This window comes from Calypte anna, chromosome 18 (assembly GCF_003957555.1).
Source record: "Calypte anna isolate BGI_N300 chromosome 18, bCalAnn1_v1.p, whole genome shotgun sequence".
Taxonomy (NCBI): Eukaryota; Metazoa; Chordata; class Aves; order Apodiformes; family Trochilidae; genus Calypte; species Calypte anna.
The window spans coordinates 7871800-7889106 of record NC_044263.1 but is presented as its reverse complement, the minus strand read 5'-3'; the positions used below and the strand labels follow the sequence as shown (position 1 = coordinate 7889106).

Genomic DNA, 17307 nt, shown 5'->3' with positions numbered 1-17307 from the left:
TATGCCATTTTCAGAAAAGGGATTTAAATAAAACTGTGTCTGACCCTGAAACTGAAGCACATGCTCTGTCCTTTCAGATGGTGTTCTCAAAGAACATAAAGGAAGCTGTGAAACATGTAGGAGCCATAGGAGCAAAATATGGCTAAAGCATTTGTGTGCTATTGCTATGAGAACTTTTCTTAGAAAGTTACAGTGGGTCTGCTGAGAAAGCTCTTCTTCCTAATCCACATCACCTGTGTAGATTCATGGATAATTTGGTTCTGACCTAGTTAAAACTACAAACCAATTTTTTTCCTATTTGCTTATTCAATACATCCTGACATCTACTCCCAGGCAAAGCCTGCAGAAAACTCTTTTGTGAGCTGCACTTTGTTTCTCCAGGAAGAACACTTAGTGAAGTACTCTGCAGCTGACAGTCCAAATGCAGCAGACTGCTCAGACTGCTGCAGGGCTATTCAAAGAGACCTGGATTAAAAAAAAAAAAAAGAAAAAAGAATTAAAAAAAAAAAAAAAAAAAAAAAAAAAAATATATATTATTTTTGATCCAAAAGGATCAAGAGCTACAGTGTGCCTGACCTTCCTCACACTGTTACAATCCTGCTCTCCTCCCTGAGCTGAAGGACAGAGAAAGGGTTTTCCTTTAATATATTCATCAGTGCTTCTGCAGAATTTCAGGTCTTTCATTATTTCATTCACTAGGCAACATCTACTCTGTGTATTCTACACATAGACACACATATGAAGACTCTCCAGAAAAAAATAAATCATAGAATCCTGTATTTGACACAGCTGAATCATGCTGTGCTGTGAATAATGAGATTGAAAATATCCTGAGCTACTGAGGTACAGTGAAACCTGTTCATAGCTTCCACTGGCACTCTCCATCATATTCTTTATCCTCTTTAAATCATCACAAAAATGAATTTGTTCTACTTAAAGACCGACTATGAGGAGGTGACTGATTTCTGCTGATCCTGGAGGTGGTTTCACAGGTTTCATTGTACTTGAAACTTCACAGCTTCCACTGAAATATTTGATGCTTATACATATCAGTTTAGTAAAAAAGTAGAATTATTTTCATTCTTGCCTCATATTGTTGGCTGAATATGTTGTCCTCTATAAAAACTGTTTCTTTTTACTTGACAACAGACTCATTTTTCTCAAAGCCCAATCACAACTCTTAAGAAGCATTTTTTAAAAAAAGTCATCAGGGTTCTAATACTCGTAATAAATTGTTACATTTCTGTTAGCAAAACTTATTTGCAAATTTCTTCCACAAAAAATAAAAATTTTCAGTTGTTAAAGAAAAGATATCTACATTATACTCACCAGCACTGGTTAAAAGAAGGAAAAGCCTCACCTTGCATTCTTCCATCAACAACTACCTGGAATCTACCATGGGAAATGACAAACAATGGCCCAATCTTAGCTCTCATGGTGGTCAAAGCTGTGAAAAATTCACTCCAGGTCAGTGAAGTTATGCCAGTAGAGAAGTCAGGATAGGTCTGATCCCTGCACTGAAACAGAGTAAGAACTGAAGGGAGCCTTGTGCAACACCTGCATCTTTTGCAGCATCTATAAACCTACCTAAGACTGGCAGAACTTCCTCAGACCTGAAGGGGAGAAACATCATCAGGTACTATGACATGGACTAGAAAGTCTATAGATTTAAAAGGGTGCATCTTCTCACTACTGTACAGAAACTGGGCAAAATACTTTCTGCCAACAAATATCCTCAGCTCTTGGACCCAGGAAGATCTCTGATTCCATCTTCTTCATCCTCAGAGCAAAGCAAGCTGAGTGCACTTGTTACAGGGTGGATCCATGATGTTGTCTGTGTCACGTGGCTAAAAAGAAACAAAAAATGCTATTAGGAGCCCAAAAGAAGTTTGGCAACCTCAAAACAAGAAATAGCAGATGGAGGCTGGAGCTGCAATATAATTACACCACTTTTCAAATACAGAAATATTATAGCTAACTATTGAGATGTTGGAAACAAAATGTGGAGTCTTCTGGGAGATAAAACCTGGACTGAAGGTTTCAAGAGGCTCCTGATACAAACTGGTGACATCTCCTGTTAATGGAGCTGCAGACTACCAACCCAGCAGTGGTGTACATCCCAGACTAGCAAAATCTTACAAAACTCCATCAAGCTAATGAGGAATTAACATTTCCATCACACCAGTTAAAAGCTGAGGCAGTGGTCAAGAGGAGTCACAGAATAGAAATATGGTCAGTTTGTTAGAACATGAACTAATAGTCTAGCATCATCAAGCCATTCCTCTTCTTCCAGTAAAAGGCTGGTGAATAAATCAAAAAATGATCTTGACATGTTCTCAAGACCAAATTCTAGATGCACTTCCATGGCTGTTAAACATGCAATAAAAGGGAATGGGTACTATTTTTTAAGGCTTAAACCTTAGATTTGAATTGCAGCCTAAGCTGCTTTATAATTTTTTATAAGATTCTATATGAATGGAAAGAACCTGATCAAGGCTTGGTAAGGACAGGTACATGGAATAAATTTCCTGTTTGTGGGTGAGAATGCTGCACAGCTCCTGAATGGTGGCACACATGCTGGCCATACTGTGTGTGGGCAAGACACAGCCTCTTCTGCCTTCTGGGATAATGTGTTCTTGGTAAAGGAAACAGCTTCTTTTCACTTAAAAAAAAATCTTGCTAATAAATTCACAGTTTTTACAGTCAAGTCAGTGCAAAGATGAGTTTTGAAATGTAAGTTCATTGCAAGAACTAGTTGGAAAATACTGTACATCTAATATACACCATAAAAGACAAAGAGCTCTTCTCACAGCTCCTAACATGCAGTGTGCATACAGGCCATGCCTCAACTCACCTTTCAGGTCCACTGCTTTAATTAAATTAAAACCCCCACATTTTGTCCTTCTGTCTTTAAGAATGTTCTCTTGAACACCTGATAATGGAAACTGCTGTGTTTCTGTAGGAATATAAATCTGTGTTCCAGTGCACTCAGTTATGGGCATGGGGATCATGTTTCAAGTCAGCTCTATGCCAGGATCCTGCCTTCTGTTCACACCTTTCATTTGAATGCACTGAACTCAGAACAGGTTGGATACGATGACAACAACACCACAGTTCATCAAGAGAGAAATATGAAGGCCAATGCAAATCACATCTTGATCTTAACTAGATTAACCTCTCTCTGAACAGGTAGTTTGTGAATTTAGCTACCACTTCACTGGACCTGAAGTGCCTGGGTAAGGACCAATGAACTGGATTCCATCCATTCCAGCCCTGCCAGTCAAAATAGTATTGTAGGCAATAAATCTTGAAGTGTTTATGTTGCCTGTTCTTATCAAATCATTACTGATTTTAAATAAGAACAAAATTAATTTAAAATTTCCTTTTTTCCCATTTGACTTGCCCATGCCTTGACCTGCTGGGTACCTGAATTCTCAGCTCTGTTTTCTCATGAGCATGCAGGATCAATCCTGTGAAATGGGAGAAACTGCACAGGAGTAGAAGAGTTATGTGGCAAAGCATCCATGGGTCTTTGATGTAACCAATTAAAAAAATTCTTTGTTAAGTGTTTATTCTTTAGAAGATTTTCCTCCTACATAACTTTAGGAGGAGGCAAATGAAGCATGTCCATCTTTGTGCTAACTGCTGCAAGAACTTCTGACCTTTAATTGTGAAGAACTGTGACACTGAAATCAGGATTACAATTTTCTGTATTCAATGGCATAATATTGCTTAACCACCAGTGGAAAAGGAGAGAATTTGTTTTCATCCATTTTCAAAATATATGGAGCCAAATTTTCTCTGCTGTAAATGCTTCTGATTTCAACTCAGTTCTTTTAAACCTTTCAGACTTAAACCCACAAACACTTCCAGTAAGACAGCTTTTTAAAAACTCTTTGCCAAAATCCTTACTTGGAAAAGGACTTTTAAAAATAAACATTAGGTTCAGATACCAGGTCTCCCATTGGAGACAGCCTCACACAATATGCACAGATTATTTAGGCACAGAACAAATGTATAAACCCCTCTCCTATTTATTTTTAGCTCTCCAAAAGTGGTGTGGCTAAAGAGCTTTGACATAATCAGTCCGAAGAGATAATCCCAGATTTACTGGTCTGCAGAACATTCTTGTATTAGAGATACATCCTCTCTGATTTGTGTGCCAGCAATAAAAGTGAGAGGGAATTCAAATCTACCTCTAGGTTTTATTTAACTGGTGAAACTGTTTAGAATATTAAAAGCATGTTTGGAAAGCCAGAATTACAAATTCTAAATGTAAAACATTTTCCATTCACAAGTGTTCCTGTTGAAAAGATTAATTTCACATTTTCAGAGCAATTAGCAATATTTAAAGATTTTTAGATTTTCAAACAAGTCACTGCCATCCGAGGGTAGCCAAAGTTATTGTTAGAAAACTGAAACATTTGATATGGAAATATGTCAGTAGCTTATTCTGTTTAACATTAGTAAATTGCTGAACAAATTTTGGAAATTGGAAAAATAAAACGTGAACACAGGGGTTTTTTTGGCAAGAAATAGTAGCATTTTATTTAAAATACCATTATAATTACCCTCCTTATGGGTCTTACTTCCTGGCATGGAAAATCATCTCTTTTAAAACGAGAATTTAATACAATCTTTTAAGAAAAGAGTAATTCAAAGAAAAACTAATGGAAAAAATTTGTGCTTTGTTAGATTTTGAGCAGTATCAAGACATGCTTTTCACCTTGAATTCTCCAGCTAGGGCTGAATTCAGGACCATACCAGGGAATCATGCAGAGTCTCATAGACAATCCAGCTGCTGTGGGTCACTATGCAGGATGCTGAGCTACAAAGTAGTCATGTGTCTTCTTTGAAGTAGGTTTTTTTTTTTTTTTTCCCCATTTTGACATGGGATGCCATTCACAACACCTACTGAATTCTTCCAGTGCACCAGGGTTACTTAGCTTTAAAAGGAGCAGCCTTGTGCAAGACCCATTGTTAGAGATCTATTCAGCAGACAAGATGCAGCCTTAAAAATGAATCAGCCAAACACTCCTAGTGCCCATTATTCATGGCCAAATAGATGTATCTGAACTGGAAAGACAAATTCTGGCCTTGTGTGAACCCTGTGCTGCTCCACCAAATAGAGCAGTAGTGAAGATGAACATGAAAGCAGAACTCAGTTCACATGGAATTACACAAAACTGAAGTTTTATTTTCCTCCATAAATGAGCTTAGGATCTTAGGATGGTTTTGTTTGAGTCCAAACATTATCCAAAGTCCAATGTTAACCCAGCACTGCCACGTCCACCACTAAACCATGTCCCTCAGCAGCACATCTCCAGGGCTTTTAAGTCCTTCTGGGGATGCTGATTCCACTGCTGCCCCAGGCAGCTTGTGCCAGGGCCTGACAACCCTTTGGGTGAGGAAACCTAAGCCTCGCTTAAGCAAACCCAGTAGCCTAATCCATTTAATCCAAAGCAGCAATTTAGCTAAACTTTTAACCTTTCTTATCTTACATTTTGATTCCCAAAACTTCACTAGCCCTTTAGAATTCACTAATGCTCAGCTACAGAGTCCACTGCTCCATGGAGCTTTTATCTATGTGTGGATGACTGATAATTTTTGCAAACCAGTGTAGCACTGCTGACAACCAGGCAGCTGCACACTCTGAAAGCTTTAACCTTTAGTACTTTCACTGGTGTTATTGAAAACGTTAAAAAAGAAGAAGAAGAAGAAGAAAAAAGTGCCCTGCTAGCTGTAGATGCAATGAGTTGGAAGGAGACACACTCTATACTACCCAGAAACACTCTGTAGTGTGCTTTTTAAGTTTTCAGCCTTACATGCATATCCCAGTGGGAAGTTCTGGAGTCACTGAGGAAAGAGTCCTCTATGCCATCTGCCAGATGAGTGGCTCTATGGGGGACTTTGCCTTCCTTTGTTTCACACGAGTATGCAGCCCCCATGCAGTGGTGGTTTGGAGGCTAATGAGGGCCAGAGCAACAGGAAAATGGAGAACAATACCACTGAATGAGGATCCTGAAACTTAATCCTTCATCTAGAGGTTATATCATCTTCCTTGCTTGCTACTTCACAGAATCTGTCTCTGTAGCTCTCTGCTGGACTACACACAGCTTTGCAAAATTTGTTTTAATTACTGCCTTTGTCTTTTGTTCCTGGGCCTTTCTGTTCCCTTTGTACTTGGAACAGCCTTTTGCTTTGCAAGGATCCTTTTTCTCTTTAAAATCCACTGTCCTAAATCTTGCACCTTTGAGAAGGTTCCCAGCTCTTCCACCTCTTATCTCACTCATACTTCTTGAACTTGTGTTCCTGGGCCATGATCAACGTTTCTTAAGCAACTTCAGAAACACTGGATAAGAAAACACACCATCAGAAAGAGACCCTGAACAAAAATGGAGCTGTCCTAGTTTGCACCAAGCACCTTGGAGATCCTATCTTGGTAGGGTCACACAAAATTACCCTTCCTCATGCCAGCAGGTGGCAATGGAGCATCTCAGGGAACACCAGAGAGCTCTTCCTCCTGAAGCCATTTAACAACTTGTGATCATAAGGTGATGATAATCACAAAGCTTTCAGTTCCAGTCTGCTCCCATGATTGTGGCATTGAGAGAAATACTGTACAATGAGACTTCGTACACAGAATGGTCTAAATCCTGGAAATAACCTCATTCTGTTGCACACAAACCATTTGTAAATCACTTTACAGCCTGCTCAAGCAGAGCAAATATCATGTGCAGTTACTGGTGCTGCACCTGACATGTTTTGTGATGCATTCCTGATTTTATTTAGGACTGCATGATTCTGGGGAGCAGAACTGTTTCTCAGCTTTCAACAGCCAGTGCTTTTGACAACACTTTGCTGGGGTCCCTTACGAATTTAAACTTGTTCCTAATTCTTTGTTATTTCAACACCAATGCTATAACTATGTTATGCTATTTGGAAGAGGAAAAGCTGGTAGGATGTGCAGGGAATAACTTATTCCTAACTGTGACTAAAGCATTTTAATTTTGTGGACAACCAGACCCTTTTTTCAAGGCAACATTTCAAAAGCAACACAGAGGAGACACTGGGCAGGTCTTGGGAGATGGCACTGACCTTGACTTTTACCAGCCCCGCTAAATTGAGAGCACTTGTTACCTCATGGAACTGTGTCCTAAGGCAACATAAATGATTCTTGTGTTTCTCTCAGGGATTGCAGATTTTGCTTAAGTATTAATTAAAAGGTTGAGAGATAAAAAGTGAAACCCCAGAAGAGAGTCTTGCTATTTATTCCTTGATTAAACTGATTAAACACTTGTCTACCAAGACAAATCTATGAGCAGTTCCAGAAAGCATTTATCACTAGGAAGATTGATATAGCCAAATAGTGTGCAACATAATTAAGAATTGTCAGCAATAAACAAATGGCCCACTATAAGATGAAAACAATGGTATGATCTGAGGCCAGGCTGAATAAGACCAAAGGTTTGATTGACAGGTTATGCAAACTTTTCACAGTTTTTAAGCACTACCTGAGGTGTGTCTCACCTCAGCATCAGCCAACTGCTATTACTCTAGAAGTGCTGAGTTAATATGCACAGTTACTCAGAATCCTGTCTCTGCAAGCAAACATCATAAAAATTCTTGTGCAGTTTACTTGCAAATTCATCAGAACATCAGCATCAGCAGGTTTAGTTTTGTGCAGGACTGCACAGCCTGGTTGCTCACTAAGCCAAGATCACACTTTTTTTCAGCTGCAGCCCAGGGTATGCTACTGGCTTCTGTTTAAACTAAGTGTGCACTACAATAAATCCAAGCCTAAATGAAGGCTTGGGCTGCAGATGAAACACTTACTAAAAAAACTCCTCACTGTGCATAGTTCTGCTTCTGATGGCTCTCCTAAACCCCAGAGAGATTTCAGGAGAACTGATGGTGTAGAGCGGTGCACGTGGCTTATTCCACGGATACCAAATCCTGCCCTAACAAAGGGAAATTTAGCTGGAGTCTAAAACACTTCCAGTCCTACCTATAGAAGTAACTAGAAAGGTGAGAATTAGATGTTTGATCACTTTGGTGTAAGAGTCAAATCACTGAGCAGGGGTAACAAAAATCACCACACTGATTCCAGTGGGATTTGTAGGTCTTGAGAAAAAAAAATTATTTCAGCTTAATGTAATTTCTCATAGAAGTGATTTTAACAGCTGCCTTATGTGAACATGGACAGTATCTGTGGAGGCTGAAAGACTGTTTCTCCATTTTGCTTCTTGATATTAAAAAACAACCTCTCAGGAAAAAAACTTGCCCAACCAAAAGCAGCTTAAGATCTTAACATTCTTGTATTACAAGCTCATGTTATAAAATCCAGTTCCAACTTTGTTAGTTTTACATCTGAGGTCATTTTCCTCATAGTCATGCAAATGTTTTCAGTGAAAAATCAGAGAAACTAAATTCCCTTCGTTTAAAATATCTGGCAATAAAACATTTCTAATCCTTAGAAATTACCTTGTGTTTTCACCTTAGACCAGCTACCTGTAAGTCTTCATGAATTTTTAAGTTAGCAAAATGTCTTGCACTAAATCATTGCTTTCTCCATTCAGCAGTGACTGTTAGGAGAGAACAACCAGGGAGCAGAGTTTTCAGGAGCCTGTTCCTTCAGGATGTATTTATTCCTAGGGACCTACCTGAGACACAGCAGATTGTGTTAAAGGGATTAACACTTTGAAAATCAAAGTTCTCTGCAATGTTTTAAGTTGGCTATCCAGAAATCAAAAAGGAAAGGGTTAGGATTACCCAAATCTATAAAGTTACACTTGGAGGTGTTTGAACTGGTGCTGAGCAGTAGGATGCAGGAAGCTTTGGATCATTATATATTAGAAAGTAGTAATAACAGCACTTGGCTAGTGCTGAGCATGTTTTATTTAATTATCTCCAACTGCTTGTAACTATGCAACTATTCTTTCCTCTATTTAGAGCCAGAAGGACTTGAGGATGACAGTAGAAGAAACATTTTCAAAAGAAACCTCTATTTTTGAGTGACATGTAAAATAGGAAAGGTCCAGTTTGAAGACCTGTAAAGTAACTGCATCTTTGCTTGAGCTCAAGGAAAACAGAGAGCACTCCATGCCTCAAAATACCCACTCCTACTCACAAAACATCAAAGTTATTAAGATGGGGACACCTACAATGATATTTTTGATAACTGGTGATTTTAGTGCAGCTAACTTGCCTTCCTACTGCTATGCAGGGACTTGGGACCAGAGGTGGATTCAGTCTGGGGGGTATTTCAGCTGCATGTTCAGTACAGCAGATCACACTTTTAATTAGTTTGTGCCTATGGGCTCACTGATACAAACATAATAATTTCCAGATAAGCTATGATTTTAATTTTGTTGAACTTGATTTCTTCTAGAAAAGGACATTCCAACCACTACTCAGAAAGCCTGCAGATAACCAGTATATTGCTATGTCCTAGAACATACTGGAATGGACACCTTGGTACACTGGGTTTTGGGTCTTCCCTTCATAATGCAGAAGAAACACAGAGAGTAAACTTACCAAAGGAACAGCTTCATTTTTTCAGCTTTGCATGCACTAAGTAAAATCAAAAGTGATTTATTATCTGTTTATGATGATACCTTTAGCTGTAGTGCTATAAGCCACTGATCTTTATACTACAGAAGTTCATCTAGCACACATGCTTTGCTATTCTTAAATCAGTCATAAAATCATAAAGAGTTTCTGTGAATGCCCAGCTTTCAGTAAAATTAATGATGGCTCCTTCCCAAACAAAACCAAACAGAACAGTCATATAAAATATATAAGTATATATACAAAAAGACCCAAAATATTAAAATATTTGGGATGTTTTAAATTAATTTTTATGAAAGAAATGTAAGATAAATGTTCTTGAGGACAATAAGTTAGTGTGCAATAGTTGGAACCTAATCTTGTTAAAAAGCTACAAGCACAGTGTTTGCAGGGAAAATTTGCAGCTGGTCCTTACAAACCATATACATATGCAAGGAGTGGGCAGAAGTGGGAGGGAGAATAGCAAGGCCATACCTAAATTTAGGTGGCAGTCTCATGATACAGAGCTGCCATATGTTAAAGGTGAACACAGTAGGAGGATGGAAGAGATTAACTATAATGAGTTTTCTGGGGAAAAAAAAAAAAAGTGTCTCAGCTACACATTTTTATACTGTTCCTGTGTGATTCTTAACCACCAGTGCACATTCATTTATTTCCATCTAGGATAATTCACTGGGAGAGTAAAGTTATGCATAGACTCTTCCACTTCTTTAAAAATCAAACCCAGAAGATCCTAATTCACAAAACCCATTCAATTATAGAAGAAAATATCTTCCTCTTTGCAGTGCTGTGACCTCTGTGAGGACTTTAATGAGACAGTGTCACAGTGGTTGTAACACTTTGTAAATTCCTTCAGTGCTATACTGAACTACACTGATGGACAAATAGCCACACCAAGCTGTAAAAGTGAACAAGAGGAACCTTCTCTTCCCTACAAAACTTTTCCCATCATAATTTCTCCCAGCTAAGCAGTAAGTTCATAGCTACACACCTGGATATACATGATACGTTATGAGGACTCATTATCCCCTTTGTAGTTTGGGGATTTAGAGGTAAAATTTCTATTTTTGGACAGGATTTTCTATTAGAAAATCAGCAATTGAATTTCTTATGAGACAAGAACAGCCTTAATCATCTGATAAATAAAGTTAATATCTAACTTCTTTGCCTAGTTATGTGGGATCTTTTCAGTACACTGGCCCTTCAAGTTGAAGACAGACAATGGAAAAATTGGAGAGGATCCACTGGGGGGTCACCAGGATGATTAGAGGGTTGGAGAACTTGGCACATAAAGAAATGTTGAAGGAATTGGGTTTGTGCGTTCTAGAGAAGAGAAAACTTGAGGGGGAGGTGGATATCTAAGTCAAAGTCTACTTAAAAGGCAGTTATAAAGAAAATGGAGGTTCTCTTCTCACCCATGTATGCAACAGACAGGAAGCAATGGGAACAAAGTCTACAGAGACTGAAATGATTTCCTGAATAAAAGAGGTGATTTCCAAAATTGTCTTAAGGTGAGGATTCATGGACAAAATACAACTTTCCCTGGTAGGTAGAACGAGCTGCTCAGCCCTTTAGCAATAAAGCCATGTAAATGTTTTATTCATGTTAGTTATTCACATAAGTGGGTTTCACTTTAGTGGGTAACACAAGCCAGCTGGTTTTCTTCTTTTAAACTCTGATTTCTCATGCATTTCATATTGCTACACCCCCTTCAGAGATATTTATGGAAATTTCACAGCAAGCTGTCTCAAGCTTATGTGCTATTAAGATTCCATTCTGGGGTGTTTACTGCATTAGATTTATAACTTAGAGATTTATGGACAGCTAATTGATGGCCCAATAAAGCACACTGGAACTGAAGGGAACTACTAATTAAAATAATAGTTTGATTGTCCTTGGCATATTGTAAAACTGCTGTGGATTTAAAGAGAGCCATTGCAGCTTCAATAGAGCCTCAGAGCCTAACTGCACAATAAAAAACCTGACAATTCACATAAAAAATAAGTTTAGTTGTGTTACACTGCAGGAATTTTGTTTTTCTATCAGTTTGGATACCTGTAAGCAGGCTAGCATTGAAATACTCAAGCTGCTCATGACTTTAGCTCTTCCAAACACCAGAGAATGAAAGGATTCAAATTCACAGCCAAAGGGAACAAGAAGGTTACAGTATTAATACCAGGGCTGTAAAGTATCAACTATTCTGCTAATCCCCATTTAAACAATTAGATTAAATCCTACCGAAAAGGATCATCTGATAAGATGCACCTCAAACTAAGTTCCTCTTAGAAAAGGATATTTTCTGTGTTGGGTAGAATTTTCATCTTGAAACCTCTACTGTGAAATCTACAAAGTAGATTTGCTCCTTGTTCTAAATAGTTAACTTTCTCAGACTGATTTCATACACATTACAAAGTGTAGAAAGAGGTTTGACTTTTCAAGCCTGCAAAAAGCCTGGCTTATGCTCTGCAATGGCACTTGGAAACAGTAATGAAAAATAATTAAGGAAATAGTCAAAATTAAATATGAATTATCACAATGTCTTGCTGCAATGCTCAGTGAATTTTATTCTAATGAACTGCATGAAGAGCTCTTAGCACCATTTCAGTGTGGTGGCTCCATTCAGAAGAGCAGAAGTTTTTTAGTCGTGGTCATGAGGGGTGATTTCATACCTTTATCTGAATGGAAAGGGACAGATTCTCCTTTTCTGCCACAAAGTCTGACATGCAGAACTCCGTAGGACACCTTACAGAAGGCACCAGTGATGGAAAACCTGGGGCACTAACACTGCAATGCTAGGAGCTCTTTAAGAAGAGGAAAGAACATTAATGAATCTTTATCAATCAAAGATGACATATGCAAAAGTTCCTGAAAAAGCTTGTTCATGTGAACTCCTCAGTTCAAATCTGCTGTCTCAGCAAGTGGAGATAACATGTAAAACATCTGATGTTTTCTGCAAATTAGGCTTCTACCACCCAGAGTAGCTGACATTCTGCTGCTGGTAATATGCATCTTACTGTCACATCTGCAGTAGTTCAGCATACAAGTGTAGGACTTAAAAGAGATTGCACATAGTCAGCAAATCTGGCTCTCTGCTGAGTCATCAAGACAAGCACTTGTAGGAGAAGCACAGTAAGGAAGCCAGAAAAAAAAATAGGAGGGGAGGGGTTGAAGTATGAGGGATTTCTTCTGCAGGTAATTTTTATTTGCTATTATTGCTAGATAATACTATCTTCGAGTCAGTTTCCAATTCTGCTGGTATAAACCTAGAGTATTGCAAGGTTTTACCCAGAAGAGAACCCAGCATCTCCCTTACACCTTTCCAGCTGTCCCAAAATGGTTCCCTCTATCAACTGATGGAGACAAGGGAACAGGGCTCTGTTTTAATAGTTGCTCTTGCATTATATAAATAAAATGTACATTATTTTATGAAAGTGGCTTTTAATTCACTTTCATTTCCTAGGTTATTTTTCTACATTTTAAAAAAATTAAATACAACTTACATAGTAAACTACAGCTGTTTGAAAAGAAAGCTGTTCTTACTAGATCTGGAATTCAGGATCACCTACAGTGTGTTTGGAAATGTCTGCAGAAAAAACACAACATATTTGCTTTAATACATCTGGCTCAAGGCACCAAGGGAATCAAGGAAAAAAAAGAAAAAAAAAAGTCCTGCTTTTTGTTGCTAGCTAATGCATAACCTTCACTGTTATGTACCTGACTTTCTAATAAGTATTTGGGATAAAAGTAATTTTCTCTCACTGCAAAGATTTATTCCTGTCTTTTAGGAGACTGTGGAAGTTCACCTGCAAAACAGCATCTTCCTGGCACCTATAAGAATTAAACATTATGCAAATTTCAGGAGGGAGAAGAATGAGCTATTAATTAAACAATGATTCATGACATATATGGGATACAGATGGATCACCTGTTTTCATCAGTTGTCTCAGTCATTTAGAGGAATAATAATATACCTATTATATGAACTAATTTGCACTATATAAACAAATATCTGACCTATTTTCATCCAGAACTACTTACTTGATAAAGTATTTGATCCCATCTGCTGTATAAGCTTCTTCCCATCCATAAGGCAGACCTAAGATAAAACAAAGAAATAAGATGTCTCTCAAGGCTTAGGTGACACTAAGAACATACACTCCATACACCATTCATACAGTTTTGAACAGTGTAAGTTAGAATGCTGTAACTTCAAATAATGCCACAAAAAGATTATAAATGAATTCTTGCTATTTTTTGCAATAGATAATAACATAAACAATACAATTTATAAATACTTGATGTGCTACAAAGCTACAGACCATTTGATGATACTTCTATTACTGACATGTGTGTTATTTTACTTTTTTTTTTTTCAAACGAAATGTGCTTAGAACTTGAGAAGTGTTGGAGAAAGAACCATCAGTCACTGTGCAAAAATGCTCCAGGTGTATGCTTTTCTGCTACTGTACTGTAATGTAGTAAAGGCAAGCACAAGGTCCTTCCTTTTTTGGGACTAAATACATACAAAATTAAAATTGTATTAACAATTGCACTGCAAGTGCTCTAGCTTGAAAGTCATCTTGAAATGCTAGCATCTTAGGAGTTAAATTAAGTTTGTTGAAGTCACAGTATAACTCAAAAGCCCAGCTCATTAGAACCATCTGTGAGCCTGCTTTAGATCTAAAATTTTTATATGAGAAATGTGCTGGACTGCACGCACCACATGTCCTTTGAAAGCTGCTTCATCCCAAGGCATGCCCTAAGCACACACACATACTTTTTTTTTAGTATTTCTCTCTTAAATTTCTCACTTTTTTTTCTCACATCATCACACCTTTATCTTCAGTGTGGTTCTTAAAAATCTGGAAAGGAGTAACTTTAATTCTCAAAGATAAACTGAGTTTATTACAGCCACCAAATTATGACTTGGCACAGTGAAGCAGAGACAAACCTTGGGGAAGGAATTATGGAATTATGGAATTAGAGCTGCAGGCACCAAGTGAAGAGCAACATGTGAGTCTACTGACACTCCAGAATCCAGGAGCTTGGAAACTCCTCACTGCAGGCCAGCACCACTACTGCTGGGTACAGCTTGACAAGCAAAAACACACTGGAATTATTATTATTTTTTTTTTTTTCACTTTTACCCTGTATTAATCACTTAGCTGAGGCTTCTTCCATTTTCAGTTCAGCACAGATCAATCTGTTCCTACAGATGCCACCTACTACCTTTGAGAGAGAATAACCCACAACTACTTCCCTTTAAATACCAGGGAGTTGCCTTGTAGGCAAATAGGTTTTCAGGCTGACTCCTCTGGAGGAAGGAAGAAAGGAATGTTTTTAGTTACAAATGTTAGATGTGATCTTCCTTCCTCTCCCATAAATGATGGGAGCTTTACTCAACAAAAATATTTTCTAATGATTTAAATCTGGCCTGGACTTTCCCCATTCCTGCATGTAACTTGCACACCTAAAATGTGACAATGGATTTACTTAATTATGAATTAAATCCTCAGCATCTGCCCTTGTCCATCCCTTACATCACCTGGTACATTCAGCAGTGATAATTACACTTTTTTTCACTAGTCATTTGACTACATTTTTTTTTCTTTTTTCCATCTAAATTAAGAATGGCACATCAGTTGCAATTAAAAAATGATGCTCTGTATTGGTTTTTTTTAACCAGGAAAGACTATGGTTTCTAAAAAGCACTAAAAAAAGTTGTCACCTATAAATGAGACTCTGGAGATGTTTCCACAACGTTGTTTTCCTTTTTTGACTTTATATGCATTAAGTTGTATATCCCATCCAGTCTTTATATGTTCCTGTAGGTTTTTAAATGCCTTTATTTTCCACATTTTTACTCTTTCTCCACTAGGTTTTTGCTGCTGTTCCCTTTACTCCTTTCCTTCACTGCTGGATTTGTACTTCTATTTCTTAGTATTTCCCAGGGTAGCCAGGAGGCTCTCATGTTCTGCATCACATTTCCCTAGACACCTCCTTCACTCTTTCAAGCTGACTTTCTCCATGAATCATTCATAGGTTGATCTACTTCCTAGTGCTCTATTTTTTCACACCCTCCAGGGTTGGATTTGGTGCCTCTTCAAGGAGTTGCTTTGAAAGGCTGCTAAGCTTTCACCTGGAGTAAATGAGAGGTGAAGGAGCTCAGTCAGTCAGAAACACAGGCTGAAAGATAGAGGATTTACCCTCTATAAAATCCTGCAGTCTTTCTTTCCTACATATTTATAATTTATTCTGTGAATTGCTATGGACTTTGATGAAATTCATAAATAATATATCCTGTCTGCAGCTGTCTGCCTATACCATCTTAAAAAAATTAGTTTTACAATATTTGAAAACTATTTCTTTGCAGTAGAAACTACAGGGCTTCTTCCTATTCAAATATTTGCTATTATTTATAGGTAAAACTGCAAAAGCAATTATACGTGCAAAAGAAATTGATAGAGTTCAAAGGGGCCTTTGCCCAAATGGAATAAATAATCTCCTGAGAGTGTGCGTGTTAGCCAAAACACATCAATATTTTGTTCTGAGTACATGCATTCCATTAGGGTTAATGCAAAGGAGATTCCTCTGCAAGTTTGGCAATTTGACACAGTAAAACCAAAAATTTCTGGTGAAATATCCAGTCTTGTTGAGTTCAGTGGGATGCAGGCATAAAATGGTCCTCTGGTTTTATACCGTGTTAGTAATAATCACTGTATTTTACTACTTATTTGTGAATTAACTATAAAAACTCGGGTTTTACAACAGCTTTCAGACATGATTACCACTCCTGGCATTTGCTGTGTGCCACTTTATTCTTTAAACCATTTCAAGTGCTCTTCCCACAAACAAATGTGTTCCATTTAATAAATAATCTGCTAAGGGGACGTTCCATTCCTTTCTTTCACATACCAAATTCCATCAAAAAAACCCAAACTGTTCTTTTTCTTTTGTTGTTGATGCTTTAATAGAACAAAGCTGGAGCAAATAGTTTTCAAGTGGAGACATCTTGGAAATACTAGCAACTGAAATTCATGCTAATTTGGAGTATTGTTGGCAGACTTGTTTGTCTCCCTTCAGTCTTGTTCCTAGAAACCATGCTTCAGGAGAAAGACTTTTCTTCCTTTGTGCATTCAGGACATGGTACAAGATGATTGTGTTTTCCTGTTTCCTGTTAATTGTAAGATAGTGACCCATCTATGCTGGCAAACTCATTAATCTCTTCTGAAAACAATTCAGCTGTATGAATTTACAATTTAGAATGAGAGTTCTAAATCAATTTGCTTCTCAGACTGAAGGGCTGTGTCATCAACTTGAAGATCTTTTTGGTAATTTTGAAGTGACAAATTGTTATAAATATTTTTCCTCTGATACTTGTCAGTGAATCACTTGGTACAGTTAATTAGAAACAGTATGAATACAACAGAAATTGTAACATATGAACAGTGACCAATCAACTGACTAATTTCAGGAAGTAAGAATGACTTCCAAGCAGTACAAGTGATCAGATATTACTGCAGATCTATTGCTCTCCTCCCTAACAAATAAAAAAATCCAAATTTAGAACAAACTCTATCCAGCATGTTGACTTCAGATCTTCAGAACTTGAGAGCTACAGTAACCCCAGCAATGAGGTTGCTGCTGTCTTCAAAATGGATAAACTTCCTGAAACGTGGCTTGCACAATTTACCTATTCAGAAACTGAATTTTGGAAGTACCAAATAAAAAAAAAAT

At 37.7% G+C, this 17307-nt stretch overlaps 1 protein-coding gene across 1 annotated transcript in view; it reads right to left on the bottom strand.

Moving 5' to 3' along the window:
- Positions 1-1251: 1251 nt before the first annotated feature.
- The window catches only part of STXBP4 (syntaxin binding protein 4), a 51337-nt gene continuing 35281 nt past the window's right edge, over positions 1252-17307 (bottom strand). The window contains 2 exon segments of the mRNA XM_030461848.1: positions 1252-1847; positions 13609-13666. Coding sequence (XP_030317708.1) covers positions 1736-1847; positions 13609-13666 — 170 coding nt within the window. The 3' untranslated portion in view covers positions 1252-1735.